Source organism: Propithecus coquereli, unplaced genomic scaffold (genome assembly GCF_000956105.1).
Source record: "Propithecus coquereli isolate 6110/MARCELLA unplaced genomic scaffold, Pcoq_1.0 Scaffold128, whole genome shotgun sequence".
Classification (NCBI taxonomy): domain Eukaryota; kingdom Metazoa; phylum Chordata; class Mammalia; order Primates; family Indriidae; genus Propithecus; species Propithecus coquereli.
Genome location: NW_012136969.1, coordinates 163,340 through 187,288, shown reverse-complemented (window position 1 = coordinate 187,288; position 23,949 = coordinate 163,340). Strand labels below are relative to the sequence as shown.

The 23,949-nt window shown below is 49.4% G+C and overlaps 1 protein-coding gene across 1 annotated transcript in view; it reads right to left on the bottom strand.

Moving 5' to 3' along the window:
- The window catches only part of CCDC180 (coiled-coil domain containing 180), a 61,006-nt gene that overhangs the window by 27,437 nt on the left and 9,620 nt on the right, over window positions 1-23,949 (bottom strand). The window contains 17 exon segments of the mRNA XM_012638259.1: window positions 556-731; window positions 4,008-4,234; window positions 5,329-5,421; window positions 5,521-5,876; window positions 6,006-6,045; window positions 7,640-7,766; window positions 8,850-8,965; window positions 10,254-10,427; window positions 11,543-11,665; window positions 12,483-12,571; window positions 15,267-15,346; window positions 18,746-18,865; window positions 19,936-20,099; window positions 22,200-22,295; window positions 22,402-22,512; window positions 22,607-22,735; window positions 23,799-23,908. Of these exon segments, the coding sequence (XP_012493713.1) occupies window positions 556-731; window positions 4,008-4,234; window positions 5,329-5,421; window positions 5,521-5,876; window positions 6,006-6,045; window positions 7,640-7,766; window positions 8,850-8,965; window positions 10,254-10,427; window positions 11,543-11,665; window positions 12,483-12,571; window positions 15,267-15,346; window positions 18,746-18,865; window positions 19,936-20,099; window positions 22,200-22,295; window positions 22,402-22,512; window positions 22,607-22,735; window positions 23,799-23,908 (2,331 nt within the window).

Genomic DNA, 23,949 nt, shown 5'->3' with positions numbered 1-23,949 from the left:
TGATTAGGCGGAAATAATGGCTACCACTTTGGGATACAGATCTTGTGCCAGGTGCTCATGTCATTTCAGGAGTGTTCATTACTACCTGCCACAACTTTCACCCATACACCCTTCTGCAGGTTGGGGGAGGGGGGTCAGAGAGGTCAGATAACCTGCCCAGAGTCACACAGCCAGAGAAGTTAAGCCTGAGTGTTCTGATCCCTGAGCTACATGCTTGCCTCTAGAGCATCCACCTTGCAGGTGAGTATCTGATAGATATGTGAGCAGATCTGGGATCCAAGACCTAAAAAGGACAATACTCTTCATTTCTGAATCTAACACACTTTTTTAAAAAACAAAAAGGAAAAACAATTCTCAAACAGGGATTCAGAGAACTACCTTTCTCTGCAAGCCTGGGAGGTGCGAGCCCTCGTGCACATCTTCCGTGGTGTGCTGAGGACATGCTAAATGTTGCATGGTGCGAAGAAGGACAGCCAGTGAATGCAGAGCCACAGTGGAGCAGATGCTGAGGGAGGGGCTGGGGGCAGGACAGGCCTTCCCAGGCAGGGTCTGTACCTGCCCTGACGTTGTGGATGTCCTTCTCAATGTTCTGGGCTCTTGGCTGGTGCAGGTGCAGACGCAGCTCCAGTTCTGAATCCAGCTCATCAATCTTGGTGGCCACGATGACCCGGGCGTTGAGGGCACACTGGTCAAACCACTTCTCCAGGTGTTCGAAGAAGCCAGCTCGAAGTCTAAGGGAGAGACCAGCCAGGGTCATGCCAACAATCATGTCCCATGAGAGGTCTCCCCATATCGAGACCCTTTCACTCCTTTTTCCCCATTTTATTTCCCAACTACATTGTATTTCCTTGTGCGGATGAACCACCATTCATTTAACCCGCTGAAGGACACTGGGTGGTTTCCAACCTTTCACTCTTACAAAGAAGGCTGCAAAGAATAGCCTTGTCCATATGCCAAGCCTAGAAATGTTTCCACTGGATAAATGCCTCTGAACTGGAATTACTGAATCAAAGGTTAAAATATATTTGTGGTTTTGGCAGATATGGCCATACTGTTGCCCCTGGAAGGCAGCTTACACTCCCATCAGCAACGAATAATAGTTCCTGTTTCTCCACAGCCTCAGAGTGTATTGTCAAACTTGTGAATTGAACAATTTTGTCATATGACTGAGATCAAGCATATATTTGTGTGTTTAATAATATTTAATTTCTTTTTCTGTGTGCTGTCCATTAATGTCTTTTCTCCATTTCTCTATTGTGTATAGCTGCTCTTTTCTAAAAAATCAATTTCTAGGAGCTCTTAATATATTGGGGACATGAGGCTCATTGACTTTGATTTGAGTTGCAAATATGGATTCCCAGCTTATCATTTCTTTCTTTTTAAAGTTTATGGTGCTTTTTTGGCCAAGTGTTGTTAAGACGTCAGTTCTCCCAGAATGAATCTATAGATTCAATGCAGTAAAAAGAAAAAAAAAATCTCAACAGATGTCTTCTTATGGAAACTGATGAGCTGATTCCAAAATGTACGTGGAAATACAAAGGACTGAGAATAGCGAAGACAGTCTCGGAGAAGACCAAAGTTGAAGGAGTTACACTACCAGGTATTAAGACTTAGAGTAAAGCTATAGTAACCAAGCAGTGTGAGGTGGTTGTGCAAGGAGAGACACACACAGGAGCAGAAGAGGAGCGTGGCAGAGCAGTGAGGGAAGGGAGAGTCTCTCATTAAATGGCCCCGGGTCAACTGGTTCTCCATGTGGGAAAGAAATGAACCTTGACTCCTATTCACACCACAAACAAAAATCAATTCCAGGTACCTTTTAGATGTTAATACGGAAGTTTTTAAAAAGAATATTTCTAATACATAACATTGGAGACTATTTTCATGACCTTGGAGCAGGCAAAAATTTCTTAGGACACAGAGTAAACTAACTCTAATGAAAAAAAATTGACAAATGAGACCTTATTAAAAATAAGAACTTCTGTTCATCAAAAGACACGTTTAAAGAGAGTATAATCAGCCAGCACAGAGAGATGAACATTTGCCATATATTTATGTGATACAAGCCTCACATGGGATATGTAACTAACACCCATAAATTCATACAAAGAAAGACAATCCACCAGAAAAAACAGGCAAAAGATTTCATGAGGCATTTCACAAAAAGATAACCAAATGGCTAACAAGTATATGAAAAGGTATACAACATCAGTACTCATCAGGAAAACGTAAACTAAAAACACAGTGAGGCACCACTATAATTACACTAGAATGGCTAAAATAAAAACCACTAACAATACCAACTGCTGTTGAGGTTGTGGAGCAACTGGAACACCCCTACACTGTTGTAGACTGTAAAACTGTTAAAACCACTTTTGGAAACTCTTTGGTAGTATCTTTTGGCTGTATCTCCTAAAGATGGACATGGACATACTCTGTGATTCAACAATTCCCCGCTTAGTTATGGATGTAACAGAGATGTACGCATATGTTCACCAGAAGACTGGTGTAAGAATGTTCATAGCAGCATTACTGTGATATCCCCATATTGGAAGAGACCCAAATGTGCATCGGTAGAACAGATACATAAAATAGATTATATTTTTTATAATGGGATATCAAATAGAAATAAAAAGTAAACTCTAGCTACATTCAAGAATATATATGTCTTACAAATATAATGAAAGAGTGATTTCTGTATGATTTCATTTTTAAAAAGTTCAAAAATAAGCAAAATGAACTTAGAAGTTGTATTTGTTATCCTTGGAGAAGAGAGGGTGGTAACTTGGGATGGGTACGTGAGGCTCCTGGGGGGTTGGTAATGGTTCTATTTCTTGTGGGAAATAGAATAAATAAATAGAATAAATGGGTAATTTGTTGAGATTCTCATGCTTTTATGAACGTTTGCTATCGTCCGATATACAAATCCAATCGGTTGGACAGAATTTTTTCTCTAGTTAGTCACAAAGCTAGATAACAAGGCATGGTGGTTGATGCAAGATTCTGGAATTACAGGGTCTACATTCACATCTGGGATCTAACTGCTTCCTGTCTTGGAGATCTTGGCCAAATGACTAACTCTCTGAGCTTCGGTTTCTTCATCTGGAAAATGAAGTTAATTATGGTACCTCTCACACAGTTATTGAAGGGATTAAATGCTCTCAACGAATAACAGCTCCTGTGGTGGTCCTTGCTGATCTTTGTTCTGTGGGCTATGGAGAGGACAGATGAGGAAGAAGGATGATGTTTGAGGCAAGAGACATTTCTTAGGTGCGGTGATGCTGAGGTGCAGGAGAAAGAGCTCAGAGGCCTGACGGTACTCCTTCCACCTCCTGTCTTTGGCCTCCTGCCCATGTGTGAACACGGGAAGTGGACTAGCCAGGTGATGATCTCTAGCTAATTAGTCCTGCCCATGACATTGTAGAGGCAGGAGAGCAATGGAAACGCATCTAAAAGCCAAATGCAAATTTTCATGTTTGGTCCGAACTCTAACACAAAGGCCCAGAAACTTGGGAGTCAGGGAACGTAAATTCTCAGTGGTAGGATTATGGGTCATTTGTCTATTTTTCACTGTTGCTTTTTCTATTTTCTTCAATGAATGTGTCACATAATTAGTATGAATATATCATACATGATATATTCATACCTATAGTATACATCTATAGAATTAAAAAAAAAAAAAAAAAAGAAACCTTAAGAGTATAGATGTGCCAGGAACTAGAAACCCAGAAGCATCTGGCAGGGAAAACAATGTTTCTTATGGATGAGGCCCAAGCCAGCAGAGCATCCTGGAAGGGGCATAGGGGGTCACTCTCACAGAAGATATTTGTGACTGCAAATAATTCCTGGACATTTGCTATTTTGTATTGCATTTCTCATCCCTACCCTCCCTCAGTTATTTATATGTTTTCTTTTTCCAGCTGAAACTAGTCTAATCTTTTGTTACAATATTTCAACTTGTTCATAAAACCCAGAGTAACAGAATGAGAATAAAATAGTTTTCTACTCACTCTTTCTTAATTTCTAAAATTAGTTTGGCTGGAATTATCACTTGCTCTATGTACTTGGCACTGGAAGTGTTGTCGAGGAGCATGGCTGAGAAGGAGGAATGGGGCTTCTTGAAACGCTCTTCTTCTTCCAGGGGCAGGAAGACAAAATAAATGTTTCCACTGGAGGTTTTGAAGGACTCCATGTACTCATAGTGGATCTCCTTCAGACTCTCTTCATTGTCTTCATCCTAAGCAGATAACAAGACTTTAGACTTGACATCATCAAACGGACTTGGGGATGTCAACCACATGTTTCTTAATAGCAGAGGTTATAAACCTGTGGGCCAAATTTTGCCTGTAAGTTTTTTTTTTTTTTGCCCCCATAGCGTTTTTAAAATTAGAATGTTCTACATAAAAATCTGGGTTTCTGAGTTCTCTTAAAACATCAGAAAATATGATGATGGTGAGCCTACATTCTCACATGGCATCTTTGGCTGGGGCTGAGTAATGACTACACAGTCTTTATCACCTGTCATTATTTTACACTCAGTCTCCGGCCCTCTTTTCTATTATATACCTGTGGGCATTTGAGTTTGGAATTCCTGCTTAAAAAGAAGTCTCATTTACCAATTCTTCCAAAGCAATATAGGAAATGAGTCTTCTGTAATTCCAGAATTATGGATTTCAATTTATTGTTCTGTAAATTTGAATGTGTTTTGAGGACAAGATTTCTTAATATGAGAGTCACTTCCCTGCACTCAAAGGAGAGCTCTGTCTGCCAGCTTGGATATGGATCTTTTGAAAATAGGAAGAGAGAAGGAATGAATAGGCCAGGATGAAGTAGGAGAGGCTAAGTTGGTCCAGTCAATGAAGAGGAGCTAAGAGAGACAGAGAGAACAATGGAGAGATGAGGAAAGCCATATAGTTGAGGGCTGACACCTGCAGTAGGCTGCAGGAACATGAGGAGAGGAAGGTGGATTTTGAAAGGCATTGCTGTCTGTAATCTTAGCACTTGGAAGGCCAAGACCTGAGCCCAGGAGTTTGAAGCTGCAGCGAGCTATGATGATGATGATGCCATTGCACTCTAGCCTGGGCAACACAGCAAGACCTTGTCTCAAAAATAAATAAATAAATAAATAAACAAAAGCACTGCTGTGAATGAAGAATTGGATCACTATTCACAAAAATAAACAAAGTATGAAAGTGTGAAAACTTTTTAAATTCTTTATATGTATCTCTATGGAGACTGGTCCATCGGGGACCCCAGCTTATACTAGGGATACACACAGAATGAACAGAGCAAACTTTCCCCTACCCAAGAACGAATCAGTTGCTGGCCTACCTCACCCATTGAAGAATTCTCTTGCTCTTCCTTTGCCTCTTCCTCCTTCTGCTCCTCTTCCTCCTTCTTCTCTTCCTCTTTCTCTTCCTCCTCCTCTTCATCCTCCTCCTCCTTCTCCTCCTCCTCTTTCTCCTCTTCTTCCCACTCCTTTTCCTCCCTCTCCTCTTCCTCCTTCTCCTTTTCCTCCTTCACCTCTTCCTCCTTCTTCTCCTCCTCTTCCTCCTCCTCCTTCCTTTCTTCTTGAACCATCACATTTTCCTGGTTCAAGGAACTCTCTCTTTTGACCTGCATTTCTTCCAGTCCTTGAATGGAGCCCTCTTTGGACTCATCCATCTCATCGCTCAGTGCAGATTTTTCCTGCTGGCTCAGGACCTCTTCAGTTATGGAGGACTCTGTTTCTTGATGTTTTTCTTCTTTCATCTCTTCTGCTGGCCTGGTAGAACTTGTCCCTCTACTTACGCTTTCCTCACTTTTGCTTATTTCCACTTTAGTCCTTAGCCTTTTCCTCAGTCTTCTAATTCTCTTCTGGAAGGGCTTTTCATGTGCTTCTGTTGATGACCAACACCAAAGCACAGGGAGAGACGATTTACCAATGTTGCCGGGATTGGGCATCCCCAACCCACAAATACGTAAGATTGAAGTCAGGGAGAATCAAATGTGAATTATAAAAGTGTTACCTGGTTGCCTGAATTTGAAAATGACTTCTCCAGCCAAGTTCTACAAGGAAAAACCACGACTGATTGAAGGACCAGCACCGCCTTTTTATAGAGGGCCACTGCTGAGGACATCTCTTTTCTTTTCAGTAAAAGGACCCGCCCTTCCCCTTCAGTATCCGATGCAAGCCTTGGCCAACTTAGTTCACTGTAGTTATCTGGGTGTTCCCAGTCCAGGAAACCAGTTTTCCTTAATTCCAAGAAGGCTAGCAAACCCTTACAGCACACATGGGAAGTAATGGAATAAAAGCTCGTTCTGACACATTTTTGGTAGTGATCTGGAGCAAAGGACCAAAAAAAAAAAAAATTGTATATATATAAAAATTGAGGGATGCCAACAAAGGGGTGGGAATTGGCTGCCTTTAGTGCTAGATGGGAACAGACAGAAAGAGCATGACTTACATGATCCTGGGAGCCCCCTTGTTAGCCCTGCAAATTCTCTACTTCACAGGCTCCGGGGGGAAGTTCTAGATATACTGTGTTATGGGTAACAGTGTGGGCTGTGGAGTTTGCAGGTCTGGATTTGAATCCCAGCTGCTTACAAGCTGAGGGATCTTGGCAAGTCCTTTAAACCCTATAGGGCTTGGTGAGATTATAACAGTGTCCACACCTTTAACCCAGGTGACCAGAGTGATCTCAAAGGTTAGACAATGAGGCATTTATTTGTAATCTAAGCAGGAATCCCTTCTGAGAGCAGAGGTTCTCTGGGAAGGAGCCAGGTATCCCGTATCAGGACTCTGGCTGGATGTGTGGGAAAAGAGTGAACTCTGGTGTATTCAAACCAGGACATTCCAGGTATTCATGCATTTACCCAGATGCATTTATTGTGTCTGCATTACGTGCAAGACCCTGTGCTAAGGACAATCAAAGTTGAATAATAATTAATAAGGCATACTTGCCCTTCAGGAAACACATTCTAATTGGGCACTCTTAACTCCTGTATTTGACAACATCTAAGTTAAAAAAAAAATGCTTAGAGACCGGAGAGGTGGGAGGGGGTGAGGAAGGTGAGCTGAGGGGTCAGGTTGAGTGGGCAGGGTCCTGCCCTGGTAGTGGACCAGAAGGATGGATGGGGTAGGGACCCGTGGAGACAGAGGGGTCCCAGCAGAGGCAGCAGGATGAGGAAGAGTGTCAGGCAGGGGGCATATGCAGGAAGAGGGGTGATTTCGCTGGACCAGGGAGAGTCAAGGTGGGAAGCAGAGAGTGTGGGGCCTCTATGGTCATGCAGGGACTGTGAGTTGGATTTGGTGAGAGACTTTTGAGCAGGAGAGTAGGTGGGTCAGGGCTGTATTTTAGGTGAACACCTGGCGGTGGTGGGTACGATGAATGGAACTCCAAGTGTCATATAAATCAGCCTTTTCATTATGCATCCATGCAGCCCTGAGCCCTGAATTCTGAACCTTCACCCTTTTTTAAACTGAGAAAGAGATGGTCTCTTCAGAGACACTTTCAGCTTCTTTCTCCTTGATGTCCTGACATGGATTTCAACTCTACAAGGTTAGGGATGGCTTTCAAAGTCTAAGCAGATCAGAACAAGAAGTCAGCCTCTCCCTTTGTGTCCTCGTGAGTGGCTGGGTGTACCGCATCCCTCTCCATACCTGTTCAAAGATTTCACGCACGAAGAAGTGTCGGCTGAGGTCGAAGCTGTAGGAGTTGAGTTCATTCAGTATGATCCCTGGGTACTCCATCACTTCCTTTGTCAGAAGGACATGAAAACACTTATACCTGGGAGGCAGGTAAAGGAGACCACTATCTCAGTGGGGCTCCGCTGAGTGAGGGAGACCCCCACCAGGAGCTGCGCCCCTGACTCCAAGGAGGTGGCTGAAATCTGGCAGTTAGTTCTGCAGAGAGCTGCCATGTGGGTATTCCTTTGACAGTAACAGTCCTTTGGCTATTTTTCTGATCATACAAAGAATACGTGTTTTTTGTAGAAAATTTGGAAAACACACATGAGAATTTTCTGTGTGTTGTAATGTGAGCTCCCTTTTCCTGTCCACTGTCCTAACTCTGTCCTCAAACTTTATAGTACCTACGTTATCCTGTCAAACCCTCAAATACTCCAAGGCCCGGGCTTTCATCTGTTTCTCAGATTAGAAGATCAAGGCTTACCTAAAGTTATATTACTCAATCTAAGGATTACAATCAATTAGTAGTTCAATTCTCTTTCTGTAAATGGTCCTTATAGAATTAGTGTACAAAGGCATAAGAAAGTTCACAGAGAACTGTTTGTAATATTGAGAATCGGAGCCAATCAAAAACAGCTGACCAATTGAGGGGTAGTTAAATCATTATGAAGTATCTATAGTAATGAATGCTACATGGTCACTTAAAAATTGAAATATTTCTTCAGTTATAGAACAATTTGCATAGTATAAGCCAATCTTTATTTTAAAAACCTTATATATGTGTATATATTCATATATATAAATGTATATGTCCATAAAAAGGAATCACTGGGGAGGAATGAGGGGAAATCTCTATACGTTTGCAGTGGTTGACTTTTGTTTTTCCTCTAAGAAAGAGCATATATGTTTAAATTTTTAAAAAGAGGCCCCATGTTTTTGATCCTTAAACTATTAATACGTTGCCTTGAAACCTCCCTCCACAGACTTTTCAAAATTCTCCCGGAAGCTTCTTTGTTGCCTGACAGCAGAGCTGCAGAGAACCACAATGTTCTGCAAAGTTAGAGGCACGCTTTCCATCTTCAGCTCGCTGCGTAGGCCTCTGGGCTCCTACACAGGCTGCCTGTGACCTTGAAGATGAATTCCCAGTCATCCCCTCCTGCCTTCTGGGGTCTGGTCAGCCTACCTGGATTTCATGTTCTTCAGAAAATCTTTGGCCTTTTCCAGGTGAACTGCCAGTGTTTCTTCGTGGCTCTGCTGCCTCAGTTGGTCCAAGAGCTTATCAAGTTGGGCCTCCAGAGCCTGGCAGCCACCCCCAAAACAAGAAGAAGCAGACGTGAGCCCCTGAGCTCACGGAGTGAGTGACCTCCAGGGGCCTGCCACTGGCACTGAGGCCCGGGCACCTGGGCAGGCCTAGGATGCCCTTTATAGAAGTGGGGCACCAAATCTGCCATCGCTCTCGCTCTCTCTGGACCCTTTTCTGTGCCTGGGATGTTCTTCCCTGCCCATTGTACACCCCAGGACCCAGCTCAGATGGGACGCCTCGGGGACAGGCCCCTCACGCCCACTGCCCTGGTCAGACCTGCTCCTCACTCTCCTCTCACCTGTCATGCTCAAAGTCAGACTCTGAGTTGATCGCCCTCAGCCCCAGACTGTGAGGGCAGGCCAGGTGGGGACAGTGGATCTCCCAGGGCAGCGTGACTGGCAAACACAGACACTCGATTGCCCAGTTATGGAGCTTTGAAATGATTCCAGACACCTACACGGTTTGCTAAGTGAATGACGTGTGTTTTGCTGTAATAAGAACCTGGGGCGTATTCCTCCTGCCCTTCGAGAATGTGACGTCTTACCAGATCCCATATGCAAATTACTGACCTCAGCTACTGGACTTCAAGGTACACACGGACTCGAGAGTTTGACAGACCCTTGGAGAGCTTAGGCCGCAGCAGTTTTCACTCTAACAACAGCAGCTTCTCTGAATGAGACAGAGCTCGCCCTGCCACAGGCCTTGGGCTATGAGGGCTCCCCGCCAGCTCCCGTACCACCCCTGGCTTCCAGGGATGCAGTGTCATCACCGTTCTCCGCTGTGTTGGCTTTCAAGCCAGCTTCTCCTGAGAAACCACTCACAGGCAGACCTCAAGCTTTAATCAGACTGCACTTCCCACGAGGCCTGCGTCCATCCTGATCGAGCAATAGACTTTAATAATCTTGGAACCTGCTCACCACGTGGTTGAGGTACTTTGTGTACCCCCTGTGAATGTATCCCTGTGAGGTGTGTTCTTGTTATTCTCCCCCTCTTTAAACCCCGTGAACCTAGGAAAAAATTCTCTTTGTATGGCAATAAACCGTGTGATTCGTGATATCATGCTTTGATCATCTCCTTATTTTAGCTGTCTGTCTGTCCCTCTCTCTCTCACGTACTCTCTTACAGACACGTTTTGATTCCAGGGATCCATCCCACAGCTGGCACCTGGCTCAAGGAGATTTTTGCTACTCCCAATTGGTCCATGACTGAGGTGAGCCACAGTTTCCCCATCTGTACAAGTTTCAAAGCTTCAGGTTTTCATTGGGGTCTCGGATCTGGTCGCACCTGGTTCTCCAGGCTGTGCTTCTGCTGGTGCTCCTCCAGCCTCTTCTCCAGCTCCAGCTCCTGCACCGACAGCTTGCCCTGGTGTGCCTCCCACAGCTGTGCTGCCTCCTGGAAGTACCTGAAGAGATTCGAGCTTTGCCACTCCGTCTGCTGAGCCAGGGCCTCGAAGGATTTCTGCAGCGGCAGAACCCAGAGAAGGACCCTTGAGGGCCCACCCGTGGGGCCCCACGTCTCCAACGACTGAACGGCACTGCTGTCACTACCCAGGCACCCTCCCTCAAGGTCGACTTCTGGGCCACACCTGGGCTCCTGGCTGTCCCTCCCTGGGGGTGGTACCTCTGGTCTGCCCAAGGCCATGCCCTGGGTCTGGCCGAGCCTAGAGTCTCACCTCCAGACCTGTCCTATGCCCTAGAAAAGCCACTGACAGGGGGAAGATGGAGTGTGGGCCTAGAAGAAAGAACACCCATCTCTGGAAACCAGCCTGGGCACTGAGGTGGGGCCACGCCGATACTGGCCTGGGCCCTCCCACCTTCCCTGCAGCTCCCTGACGCACGCGCCTGGGCCAGACACCTCGCTTGCTGCTAAGCCCTCACATACAACACCTTTTAAACAACATGCATGTCTTATGCACTCATCTGGGGCAGGGGACGGCAAATTGTGGCCTGCAGGCTAAATTTGGCCCTCCGCTTGCTTTTGTTTGGCGCTGTGAGCTAAGCATGGATATTCCAGTTTTAAATGGTTGGAAAAAGTCAAAAGAAGATATTGAATAAAATGAAAATTATATGAAATTCAAATTTCAGAGTCCATCAATAAAGTTATCTGGACATAGCTATGTCATTCATTTCTGCGTTGCCCAGGGCTGCTTTTGTGCCATACTGGCAGAGTTGACAAGCTGTGACAGAGACTTGATGGCCCACGGAACCTGAAACAGTCATCATCACAGAAATAGGCCCTTCACAGAAACCCGTGCCAACCCCGCTGAGGCAGTAAGCGTCTTGGGCTGGGGGCTGATTGTGCCCACAGCCCTTGAGCGCCCGGGGCCAGCAAGGGCTTCCCTGGAGCTCTGCACAGCACCCATGTCCTGGCAGCTGGGACGGGGCAGGAGGATGAGCCTGGAGTGGCCAGCGCAGGGGACACTGCTCTGGGAAGGGCTGGTGAGGGTGAGGGCAAGCGGACACATACGGACACAAAGGTCGGAGGCCCCCAGACTCTGATCTCCTTGTGGCCTGGCACCCCAGGCACCCCCCTCCAGCCCTGCCTCCCCAGCTGCCAGGGTCCCCACCACGCACGTCCAAGAGCTCCAGGTCCTCCTCCACCTTGCCCTGCAGCACCCCCACCATCCGGAAGAAGGACTGGTTCACCAGGGTCTCTGCCTCTGTCTCGGTGAAGGCCTTCCAGTCCAGCAGCTGATTCTGGGGGTGGGGGAGGGCAGTGGGGACAAAGCAGGGCCTGGCTTAGGGCTGCGGACCCCACAGGCACAAACCGCGTGCTGTGGGGCCAGCCTTGCTCAAGTCAGACCTGAGCTCCCATGCAAAGGGCCCTGCTTCCCCAGAATTCTGCTCCCTGCAGGTCTGGAGGGGCTGGCCAGAGATGCAGGAGCTCCCTGGGGGCTCCCTGGGGGCAGGCGAGGCCCTCACAGCTCAGCACTCTTCAAAACAGTCAGGCTTTCGGGGTTTTTTTTTAACTGACACAGCCTTACCAAGGAGGCAGGAAGGGGACATTCCGACAAAATATTTCCTCTATCCCAGAAAACCAGTCCCTGTTGCGAAGAGGTGTGGGAGCAAACTCCCTGTCTCGCCCCATTCCGAGGCAGGCAGGGTGGAGAGAGAAGTGGGGCTGGCAGGGCAGTCCCACCTATGAGAGGGGGCGTAGCCGTAACCCCAGGGCGTGATCCCCGTTTATAAACAATGCGCAGGGCTGTGCGTGACGTGACGCAGAGTCACAGGTGCAGTCTGAGGTGATGTGAGAGCCCACACTTCATCTCAATGGGCTTCCTAGAGCAGGTGACGTGGGCTAAAACCTGAGGATGGCAGGGGCAGCTGGGGAGGGGGTCTGGTCAGAAGGAACAGCTGCAGGATGCCCAGAGGCCAGCGAGTGCCTGGGCCGTGAGGACGGAAGGGAAGCCTGATCCAGGCTGGGGGGAATAGGGGGTGGGAGTGGGGTGGGCGGCCGGGAGGGCACAGAGGGCCCTCTGCATATTCCTCTGCTCAGGCCCACAGGGGCGCCCACCTTGCAGTCCTGCACGTGGGCCAGGCACTCCTGCCAGGTCTTCTCGTAGTGGAAGCGGATGCGCATCATGCAGTCCACGTGGTAGGTGTCTTCGTGGGCAGAAAACAGAACACGTCAGCCGCTCTTCCAGGAGGAGGAGGGGACTTAGAAAGAGGAGTGTCCTCTTTGCAAAGGAAAGCAGCTTCTCCCCAGCAAAGTGCGCCCACAGCCAGGTTTATCTAGGTGAAGATTGGTGGTCCTGAACCCGATCTCGCCTTATGAAGTTCCTGACACCCCAAGATAAGGACCTCAAAGGAGGAGCACAAATTTCCTGACCCTGATTTTTGCTTCAGTTTCAGGACTGGTGAAATTCCCTTTGGGAAGCTACCCCGAGTCACCCCAGTCACAAGGTTGCACACTAACGAGCGCCTGCAGATCCTGTCTGTGGTAATTCCCGAAGACGCAATGCGCAGAACGCCCAGAGCTTATTTACCTATTTTTCTCTCCGCTTCTCCTCCCTACGGTTTCCCAGCTTATAATAAACTCAGTGTGACTCCCGTGTCTAAGAGAAACAACTCCAGTTTGGTGCTCCTGGAAGTTTCCAGAAACTGAAGGACCACTAAGACATTTTGTGGTGCTTCTTTGACAAGGACTGGCGGGAAGGACAGGGTAGATGGCAGCTGGGTGTAGATTTAGGATAGCAGGGAGGGCTGATTTGCACTAGAACTGGCGAGGACAAGCTCTGAAGCTGCGTTTTCCAGTCCCCAGAGTCACTTCCTGGGCCAGGGCATCCCCACCCTTCCGGGAGGTTACTGTGACGGGCTCTCCTGGGTCTCCTGCTTCACCCCTCTGAGCCATGCGCCCCCCTCTGACCTCATCACCCTAGCTCAGAACCTTCTGCTGGGTTGCTACTTCTCTAAGGATAATGCCCGGACTCCCCACACAGCCCACGTGGCCAACAGATCCTGGCCCCTTTGCATCTTCCAGCCTCTCCTACCACCTTCTCCTTTCCCTGAAAGCCCCAGCCCTGTCCTGTTTCTGGGCCACCCCACCTGCTGTATCCTGCTAGGAGTGCTTCTCACCTCTTGGCCTGGCTAACTCTCACTTGCCTTGCAGGACTCAACTGGATTATTGCTTTCCTTGGCAAGGTCTTCCATGACCCCTAACGGGTTGTGTCTGACTACGGGCTCACATAGCTAGCGACCTGTCCACTCCCTGCTGTAACGTCCTGCTTTTTCTGGCTTCTGCTCTGAACTGGAAGTGCTCCAGGGCAGAACCACCTGCTGGTTGCCAGGGCCCAGCACAAAGCCTGTCCCTGGGAGGCACTAAATGAATGGCAGCTATTATTTAGTGTCTTGGGACTTGTTCAAAAACACCCTTGACAGCCATAGGAGCAATAACAGGTACTACTAACCAAAGTACCCAGGACAAGTCCAGCTGTGACATTGGCTGTGTGACCTTGGGCAGGATACTTCACCTCTCTGTGCTTCTGAGTCCTCTATTATAAGAGGACAATAATACTACTGATCTCGCTAGGTTGCTGTGAGCCTCAAAGGAGAAGAAAAATTGTTATGTATCTTCTAGAGCAAGGCTTGGTAAGCTTTTTCTATGAGGGGCTAGAGAGTAAATATTAACAGTTTTAACTTTAGGGCCATACAGTGTCTGTTGTAACTACAGATGCCGCTCGACTTACAATGGGGCTACATCATGATAAACTCATTGTAAGTTGAAAATATCATAAATCAAATAGGCATTTAATACGCCTAACCTACCAAACATCACAGCTTAGCCTAGCCCACCATAAACGTGCTCAGAACACTTACACCAGCCTACCTGTGGGGAACTCTTCCGGTAACACAGTGCGCTGCAGAGTATCGGTTGTTTACCTGTGTGATGGTGGGACTGACTGGGAACTGTGGGGGCTGACACTGCCCCACGTTGGCAGAGAGTATCATACCACACATCTCTAGCCCAGAAAAAGATCAAAATTCAAAATCGGAAGTGCAATTTCTACTGAATGCGTATCACTTTCACACCATTGTAAAGTTGAAAAATCCTAAGTCAAGGACTGTCTGTACTCACTTCTGCCATTTAAAGCAAAAGCAATCAGAGACAATATGTAAACAAACAGGCGGCTGTGTTCCAGTAAAACTTACTTACAAAACGGACAGCCAGTTCACGGGCTGCAGTCTGATGACCTTTGTTAGAGGGCATTTTTGCACATTACCGTGGGAATGATTGGGCACTCCCTGTGTAAGCCAGGCACGGAAATACTGCTGGAAATCAGCCCCACAAGTGGGGACCATTATTACTCCTCTTGACATCTCTGTTTTATGCAGGAGAAAATGGAGGCCATAAGAGGCCCTGACTTCCCCAGGGTCACACAGCCAGGGTGGGGCAGAGCTGGGTGTCAAACCCATGTCTCTTACTGCAAGATCATGTGCTTCACCTCATTCTCTCAGGACACGTCCCCTGAGCCATCCTCAGAGGTGGTCCTTGGAGCCATCTCTCTGTCTCCATGCTTGGTCAGGGGTCAAGAATCAGGGGTCAGAGTGTGTGGTGTGTGGCTGACCTGGCTGCAGGCTGTAAAGTGAACTGGGTGGGGGGGGCCGGGAATTGAGGAAGGGGGCTTATGAGCCCTCAGAGCCCACTCTTCCCCCTACATTGCCTTTCCTCTCCCCAGGATGGAGGTACCGCCCATTTCCTTTCAGACAGGTGACTGACTGCCTGGCTGAGCCACGACAAAGCCACTATTTGAACAGAGTTCTGGGGAGACCCGAGTGGGGTCCCACAAACATCACTCACCAAGCTGCTTGTTCAGGGCCTTGAGAGAAAAATACCACTTATTCAGCTGAGTCTTGCTGTAACTGGGGGGCAGGAGGTCGCTGGGGAAGGAAGATATGACGAGTAAGCCACACATGAACAAAACGCTTACTTACCAAAGTGGACAGCATCTTTAAGGACTATAGCTCCAGAAAATTATTCATTTAAATACTGAAGAAACAAAGGGACCTCCTGGGGATCTCCTGGTGCCAAAAACATACATCTCAAAAAGGTCTTTTAATATGAATGAGTTTGTCACGTAGAAAAAACCCTGATTTTTCCCAGTGGGAAAAAATAAACTTCACATCATTTGACCAAGGAAGCCTAGTTTTAACAACCTACTCTGAGAGCACAATATAAAATGCACACAAAGTGTATGCATTAAGATGTTCACCTAACAGTACTGTTTATAAGCACACACAATGATGATGAAAAATCTTCATATCCAACAATAGGAAGCCATCTAAATAACCTACAGTGAATCCTCTTCTGAAGTCATTAAAAATAGTGCGGTGGATTGAAAAGTAGTCAGTTTTGTTAGCTCCTCCCACTGGGAGATAGAGTCTTTTTCTCCACCCCTGGAGTCTGGGCACAGCCACGGGATTGGTTCTGGCCAGTGGGACATTAGCAAATACAACACACAGAGGCTTGGGAAGGGCTGTGCGTGGGCTTGCCCTCTCTTGCTGCGGGGACCTCTTCTCCTAGCCACCATGTGTAGGAGCCCCGGTTGGCCTCCTGGAGGCTGAGAGAGCACATGGAGAGAGTCCCCACCTGACCCAGCAGAGACTCCAGACACAGTAGTGAGGCCATCCTAGACCACCCAACCCTGGCCAAACCAGCCCAGACCAGGGAAGCTACCAGCCGACGCACAGAACTGTGCAACCTAGAAATGACTGTTTTTAAGACACTAAGTTTTGGGTGACATTGAATGGTGTGGAAAGGTTCCTGTGGCTGGAAGGACCTTATGATTTCTTGTCTAAACCAGGACATTTTTGACAGTGAAAGGTATCCTACTCAGGAGTATGCCAGGACAACATGTGTAACTCAGGATGGTCTTGGGCAAACTGGGATTCTGGTCATCCTACCTATGACGGGGCGGCGAAGAGCAAAAGGTAGGGACAAGAGTATGTACAGCACAGCCTCAACTCTAAGCATTACACTAAACATAGTGTGGCCTTCTGGGACAGCAAGGGGACACGAGCGGGAAAACTGGTAAAATCCAGGTAAAGTCTGGTGTGTAGTTAAAAGGATCAACATTATTTTCTTCAGAACATCTAGTGGTGATGTAAGATGGAAACATTAGGATAAACTGGGTGAGGAGATAGGGTTAGGAATTCCGTGTGGTCTCTTTGTAACTTTTCTGTAAATCTAACATGACTCCAAAATACGAACTTCATTTTTTGAAAAATTATTTTTAAAGTATATGTACATGTACTTATTGGGGCCAAGAACATCCATGGGGATTCTCCCAGGCCCTGGGGAATCTTAGCTGGACGCCCCCTCTGCCATCACTACCACATGCCCTGGCAGGGCCCGTGTAGGAGCAGCAGCAAGGGTCTCCCCAGGTCCAGGTTTCTGGGGCTGAGGGTTTCAGGAGGAAGGCCCCGGAGCTGCGGGCTGGGAAGGGGTGTGGGACTCCCCATGCCGCCCTATGAGGCAGTTCCCTGGGACAGCTCCCCGCGCTTGATTAGAAGGCCCCTTGCTGCCCGGTGGGTCAGGGAAGAATAGGGGGCATCTACACAGTGGGCTTTCAGGGCACTATCAAGTTCTGCTGACACAGACCAACCAGGACCTCAGCCTTCCCTGCTGAGGTCCGCCTGAATCTGTGACTAAGGCTGCGCACCTTTACCTTCAGGCCTGTGTGCTCGAGCCTGTGTTCACAGTCCATGCTTCTGGCATTAGAATCGTGTCCTGACTTCGCCTGTCTACATTCTCCCGCTGTGAAGGGGCTGCCTGGTCCTGCCAACACTCACTCTGCCAATACCCACTCTTCCTCTGATTTGCAGAGTCACCCCCACCTTCCTCCAGGCCAGGTCAAACGGCCCACCCAGCACCACCTGCAGACACCTGCTGCCAGAAGCATCTATGGATGCATTTCTCTCCATGCACCTGTCCCTCCCCTCTATTCAGACAGGGAGCCAGCCAGCCCACATTTGCAGCCCATGAGAGGGATGTGGCAAGGCAGAAGGGAAGGCAGCCTAGAAATCTTTCTGGCTTTTGTTTTCAAAAGCTTAATTTCCTAGGTGAGCCTAGCGCATTGCCGAGGAGAAGGCATTTGTGGGAGAGGGCTGAGAGCCCCGGGGACCAGGCATTGCCCCACCACAATAGAAATGGGGTGGCGGTAAGTGGGAACAGAGCAGGACTGGCAGGTTCCTGGCAGTGGCAGCCTGGATTCTGTTCCTGGTGGCACCGTGGGAGGAGCTGCAAAGCCCAGTGGCCCTGGAGGGAAACTCTGCCCAGGCATGAAGACTTGGGCTCAGAGCAGCCTCCTTGAGATTCCTGCGTCCAGCAGGAGCCCAGTGTGGACCTGTTGCTGAGGACCATACACCCCAACACCAGCCCTGAGATTGTATGACATTCCAGAACTTTGTCTCAAGGGATGAGACCCTAAGAAAGACCAAGTTTTGTCCAGCTTAAAGAACAGGGGCTCAGAGTCAGAAACAAGTTAAATTATGGAAAATGACGAGCGTTTTTCCTTGTCCTTTACACTTGGATCACAGTGGGGCAGGAGGTGTGTGCCTGGGGGAAGCCCTCTGGCTCAGCCACATGGGATCCTAATAGTCATTTATATCCTAGGAGAATTAAGGCTCTGGACGGAGGAGCTGAGAAGACCCTGGGAACCAGAGTTGCCAGGTGCAGGAGAACAGGAGGCACGTTTTCCCAGCACACGGTATCTCTGCTTTGTAGTACCGCACAGGCTCCGTCCCAGGCAGTGGGCTTCCTAGGCAGTGGGCTTCCAGGGTCTAGAGCATCCAGTGGGCACCCCATTGAATAGTTTTATTAGAGGATCTGGGTGGGATGGACCAACATCTGAGGGGAGTGTCCACAGCCTCTAACGGTGCCCTGTCTGATGGCAGCAGCCTCCAGCGTCAGATCCCTCTTTCCATGTTTTCCAACTGCAAAGCCCATGAAGCCACTCTGCTCCCCACTGCCCTCAGGAAAAGGTCCAAATCCCTCCACCTGGCCCTGTGTGCTCTGGCCCCCACCTCATCATCCTCCCTCACCCTTATCCATGGCTTCTTTCAAGTTTAGTGTGACATTGGCACAGTCACACTAAACTCCTTTCTGCAGCAAATAGGTCCTGTTCTTTCTTGCCACTGGGGCTGGAATGCCCCAGAATGTGAGTCCAGGCAGCCAGTCCAGGACCAGAGGGCCGGGAGATGGCCTGGTTTGGAGGATGCCTCAGGGAAAGCGCTGAAGGCCATACCTTCCCTGCCACTGGACCCCCCCGCCCCCTATACCAGATGGTGCAGAGATGCTCCAGCCGCTTCTGCTGCAGAACATTCTGGGTCTTCAGCATGACCTCGAGTTCCTTCTTCACGGCTGGAGGAGCCCGGATATCCTCACTGGCCATGAACTCACTGGGCAGCCAGACACGTTGGCACCATGGAGAGGAGAGGACAAGCAGGGCAGGGGTGAAAGAGGGCAGGAGGCCCAGGGCGGGAACATTCAGAGTCCCAACACCTCTTCCCTATACCACCCCCAGCCCCTTCCTCCCCAACCTCTGCCTCCAATACCCTGAAGAAAGGAGGGGAGAGAGGGCAGGAGCGAAGAACAGAGCTACCGCCAGTGAGGCTCTGGCACTAAGAGCACGGAACCAGCAGGCTCAGATCCAGTGGGGGTCCTGATTGCAACCTGCCTGCAAGTCCCTCCCCCAGTCTAAGCCTCAGTTTCCTCTTCTGTAAAATGGAGCTAATGATGGCACCTTCCTCATCTGGTACTTGTGAGGACTCAGTAAGATGATGCGAGCAAAGCCCTTAGCACCGTGCCTGGCTCGCGAGAAATGCCCGGGAAATGTCGGCCATTGCCATCGCTGTGGGCATTTTTTGACATAATGACTTCCCAGTCCCAGGCCCAGACAGGCACTTTCACTACAGTGTCTAGTTGGATCACCGAGACCTTGTCACAGGTCCATTATGGAGTCCGATTTGCACAGGAATAGACAGGTTCTGAATGTTCAAGGACTTGATTGAGGTCACATAGAAGGACAAGGTGGAGCCAGGCCTCGGTACACTTGTCCTTCACGCCCAGCAAAAGTGCCACTTGGTGGAGGAAGCATGGAGATGGGCCCTCTCCTCACCCTCCCACCCGTGGGGAAACATGCTCCCGAAGGGTGGGAAGTGTCTGCCTGCAAGACATCTGTCTGTTCTCCCGGGCCCAGTAACCACGGGGTTATGAGTAATAATACAGCATGCATATCATACAGATAATCAGACGAAAGTGTTCTAACTATTTGCACTGAGCTCAGAGATGCTTACAAAATAAGGTTCATGAAGAAACTAAGATATACAACTGCATATTCTGCATGCATCTGAAAGAGCCCGGGGGAAAATACACCAAAATATTGCGAAGGAGGGAGACTTCCCCCTCTGGCCCTTGCTGGCGCCCGGTGGGCTGGGGGAAGAGCGGGGCAATGTGGGCAGCCACAGACCTGAAACTCTCCCGCAGGGCCTCCTTCTTGAGAACCTTCCAGGTGTCCACCAGGCCCTGCCAGCGGTGGTGGCTGTCCAGCTCCTCCCGCAGGGTGGCCTCCATCAGGTTGACGAACAGCTGGGCCAGGGCCCTCCGGTTGCCCAGCAGGGCATGGTTTATGACCTGTGGTCACAGCAGGCAGGGCTGTAGACAGGGCAGGGGCTCGCAGGTCAAAGGAAACCTCAGTTAGAGAGGGGCGGTGGGAGGCTGGAGGGGGCAGTGGAGGTGCAGGCTGAGGGCTAAGTGGTGGTGGCAGCCACTGAGGAGGACTGAGGGGTCAGTGGGCACTTGAGGAAACTGCCTGGGCTGAGCAGCCATGGACAGTGACAACGGTCCTCCCTGGAAGCTTAACCGTGGGCCTTGACTGCATGAGCTTCAACCCAGTTCCAAGGCTATAGGGCATGCTTTGTTACAGACGGTGAAAGGAGTTAAGCACTCAATGGGCTCTCAGTGTTTACTCTTTTTTATAAATTTGTTCCAAAAGCAGAGTGCTCATGCCATCAGGGACCCGTCACATATGGTTGTTAAAAGAACCAGGACCCAATGACCAAACGAGGCCAGAGCTGGCGCATTCTTCAGCCGTCCTCCCAGGAGTTCTCGCCTGGGCACCCATGGCACGGGGGTGGGGACAATCCTGCATTGTGTGGCTCTGTTCTGCACTTTAGCATCCCAACGACCCTTAGATGACAGTAGCTGCCCCCATCCTCCCAGGCATAGAAACTTCTCCACGTGCCGCCACACATTTCCCAAAGCCCCCTAGGGAGGCGGCAGTGCCCTGGGCGGAACGAGAACCCTGCCATGCTCAGTGGGTAGAAATTGCGGTAATGCTTTTCAGTGGACCTGGGGTTTCATGCAGCTGCATTTCCTAGCTGGGGTCATTGGGAAGTATCCCTCAACCTCCAGATCCGCAGCCATAGCTTGAGGATAATGCCATTTACAGCGCAAGGATTTTGTGAAATCAAATGAGATACGTGCACATAGAGCAAGTAGCAAATGCTAGCTGTCACACTGAGTAAAAGAAGCATAGGGAAGTGAAACATTGAAACATACCCAGGACACTGGAACCCTGGCTCTCCTAAAGGATGAAATGCATGCGGTTTAGGCGCTATCCCTGATGGCAAAGGGAGCTGAGCTCTCTTATTATCCTCCCAACAAGTCCTGGCGGGTTGGTATTCCAGACAGTCCTCAATTGATGATGGTTCCACTTAGGATTTTTTGACTTTATGATTGGCTTATAGAGGTATTAAATCCACTTTTGCCTTATGATATTTTTGACTTATGACAGATTTCTTGGGAGGTGGCCCCATTATAAGTCAAGGAGCATCTGTATCATCCTCATTTCGTGGACCAAGGAGTTCCCAGTGCTGGGGCCAAGTCATTTCGGGAGCTTCCGCGTCTGGGCAGTGGAGAAGGTCTGTGCTCCCTCCCTGTCTACGCTTTGTCCAGGACACACAGCAGAGACCTGGGCTGGACCCATCTGTGATTCTGAACAGATGTCCTCTTTTTAGCCTTCTGTGCTATCCGCAGGCCTGTTATCCGACAAGCTCAGCTCCTTGCACAGGACCAGGACACCCACAAAAGCAAAATGCACTTCTGAGCAGGCAAAAGAAGAATCCTTTTTCACAGTGGAGGGGTCAGGCTTTGCTCTGAGTTTGGAGACATCATGGACAACTTCGAACTTCGTATTTTCCACCCCAAGGAAAGCAGCTGGTGAAGGGTGAGGGTGTAGACAGGGGGAAGCAGTGGGGACACAGCCAAGGGGCAGGCGTGGCTCAGCAACAGGTACTGACCACCAGTAGGAAGAGAGACAAGAACAACTAGGAAAACTAGACAGAGCAGGCAGAGCAGGTCTCTCGTGAGGGTGGAAGCTGTCCTGAGACCGTGATGACCCCAAGATGATGACTCCACAGAGTCACACCTATCGCATTGCACGTAGTACCTGAGACACAGTAAGATCATCAGTGCTGCAGTGCTCCAAATGTTGGCACTGTGGCAGGCGTGCCTGGTTTAAGACGGCAGGGAAACATGACATGCACTTGAGAGAGATTTCCACGGAAAATGCTTAAAATAGCAAAGACTCGGATTCCCGACCTATGAGGCCCCCCCGAGTACTTGGAAATGTTACGGATGAGACGCCCACCGTTCCTGAGACACCAGGCTAGGGCACCCCGGGGTCCTGCTCCTTCTTCCACGGGCTGATGCCCGAAGGGGAAAACCACTCACCATGGCTTCTTTATCTATCAGCCTGTACACATCGGGCTGCATGAGATAGGAAGTTTTCTCTATGATTTTCACATACTTCTTCAACACATTTTTTAGCTAGAAATGGCAAGGTGCCATAGTTAGCCACTCATTTCCTGAAGAACTAAAAGGAAGCAGAGGATGCCCAATAAATCCCACAAGCAAAAAGCACCAAAGAGCTCACTTTGTCGGCGCGGGAGAACTCCAGAGAGTGTAGCGCCTCGTCCAGTTCCTTGATCTTCTGCTTCTGGAGCTGGAACGTCTTGGCCACCTTATTCCACAGCTCCGACAGGGCCTATGCAGAGAAGTTCCGGTCAGGCTGGGAGCTGGCAGGAGGGAGGGAAGGAGCAGGACCTGGGGGAGGCAGGCCCAGCCACCAAGGGCCCTACCTGCATGGTGTAGTCCTCGAGGTTGGTGTCGTTTTCCACCTTTTTGAAGAGACTGTCGACGTCTTCATTAGACTCAGACAGTTTTTTCAAAAAAAGTCCCCCTGTCTCCAAGAGGAGAGGTTCCATGTCCTGCAACAGGCCAGGAGGGTGATGGCCATGGCATCAAACCCTGGGAAGGAGGGAGCCCTCCCTGTAATGGGGAAGTACCAGGCATGGTCCAATCTCAAAAACGATGATCATGACCTTGACCTGAGGAGTTAGGGTCTACCAATTAACTCACAACCAGAGGATAACGGCAGCCACGCCACATGCCCAGCACTCTGCCTCCCTCTCAACTCACCTGATTCTCAGCACAGCCTGTGATGTAGGTTCTGATACCAGGCCTAGCCTAGGGCTGGCACTCAACAAATATTAATTAAAGAGGTGGCCAAATGAAAGAATGCCAAGTTTACTGCAGATTAGGAAACCGAGGCTCAGGTAGGTTGCTTGACCAATGCCACAGAGCTCATGGGTGAAAGTAGAGCTGGTGTCTAGGTGGGACGTACTGAGGAACGTGGCTTGGTCCTTTGGGTACAGAGACAGCTCCAGGAATCCAGGGTGGGGAAACACAAGTCAAAGAAGACTTGGGGAGAAGAGGGGTGAATGGAAATCTGGGACTCAGAGCAACCTGGAAGGGCAAAGGCTGGTCTCATTTCAGGAACATTCTGGGCACCAGCATGTCTAGAGATGAGGTCTCGGGGGAGGAATGAGAGCCGAGTGTGGGGAAGTGCATAAGGGTCTGGCAGCACTGAGCTGTCACTGGGAGCACACCATTGGGCCCCCACCAGCAGGACTGGGCAGGAAGGTCAAAGGCTGGGCTTTGGCATCAGACATGGAGGGCAGTTCCGACCTGGCCTCTGATATGCCAAGTCAGGGAGTCTCCCTGAGCCTCACTGCAAAATGGGCAAGCACAGCACGTGATTTAGAGCGCGTCTGCAAGAGTTACAGGGAGCTATACTCACAGCAAGCACTCACAGAGAGCCACTCAGACATGGCTACAGTTCCATCTATGCCTACGTCTCGTCTTGGTGAACCACCGCGGACCTCCTAGCTGAGGAGGGAGGGAGGGAGGCTGGCTGCCTGCCGTGACAAACCCATCTTTGCCTTCAGAACCGTCCAGGAAGTGAGCAGGAGGGAGAGGGAGGAACCTCACCATCCCGATCTGAGCAATCTCCTCCTGAAAGCTCGCCAGGGCGCTGTCGTAGCTCTTCCTTGTGTGCTCTTCTCGCCCTCGAAGGGTGACGATGTTTATCTTCTCGGGAACTGCGGAGCAACAGCAGAGGTGATGGGGCCGCCCTCAGAGC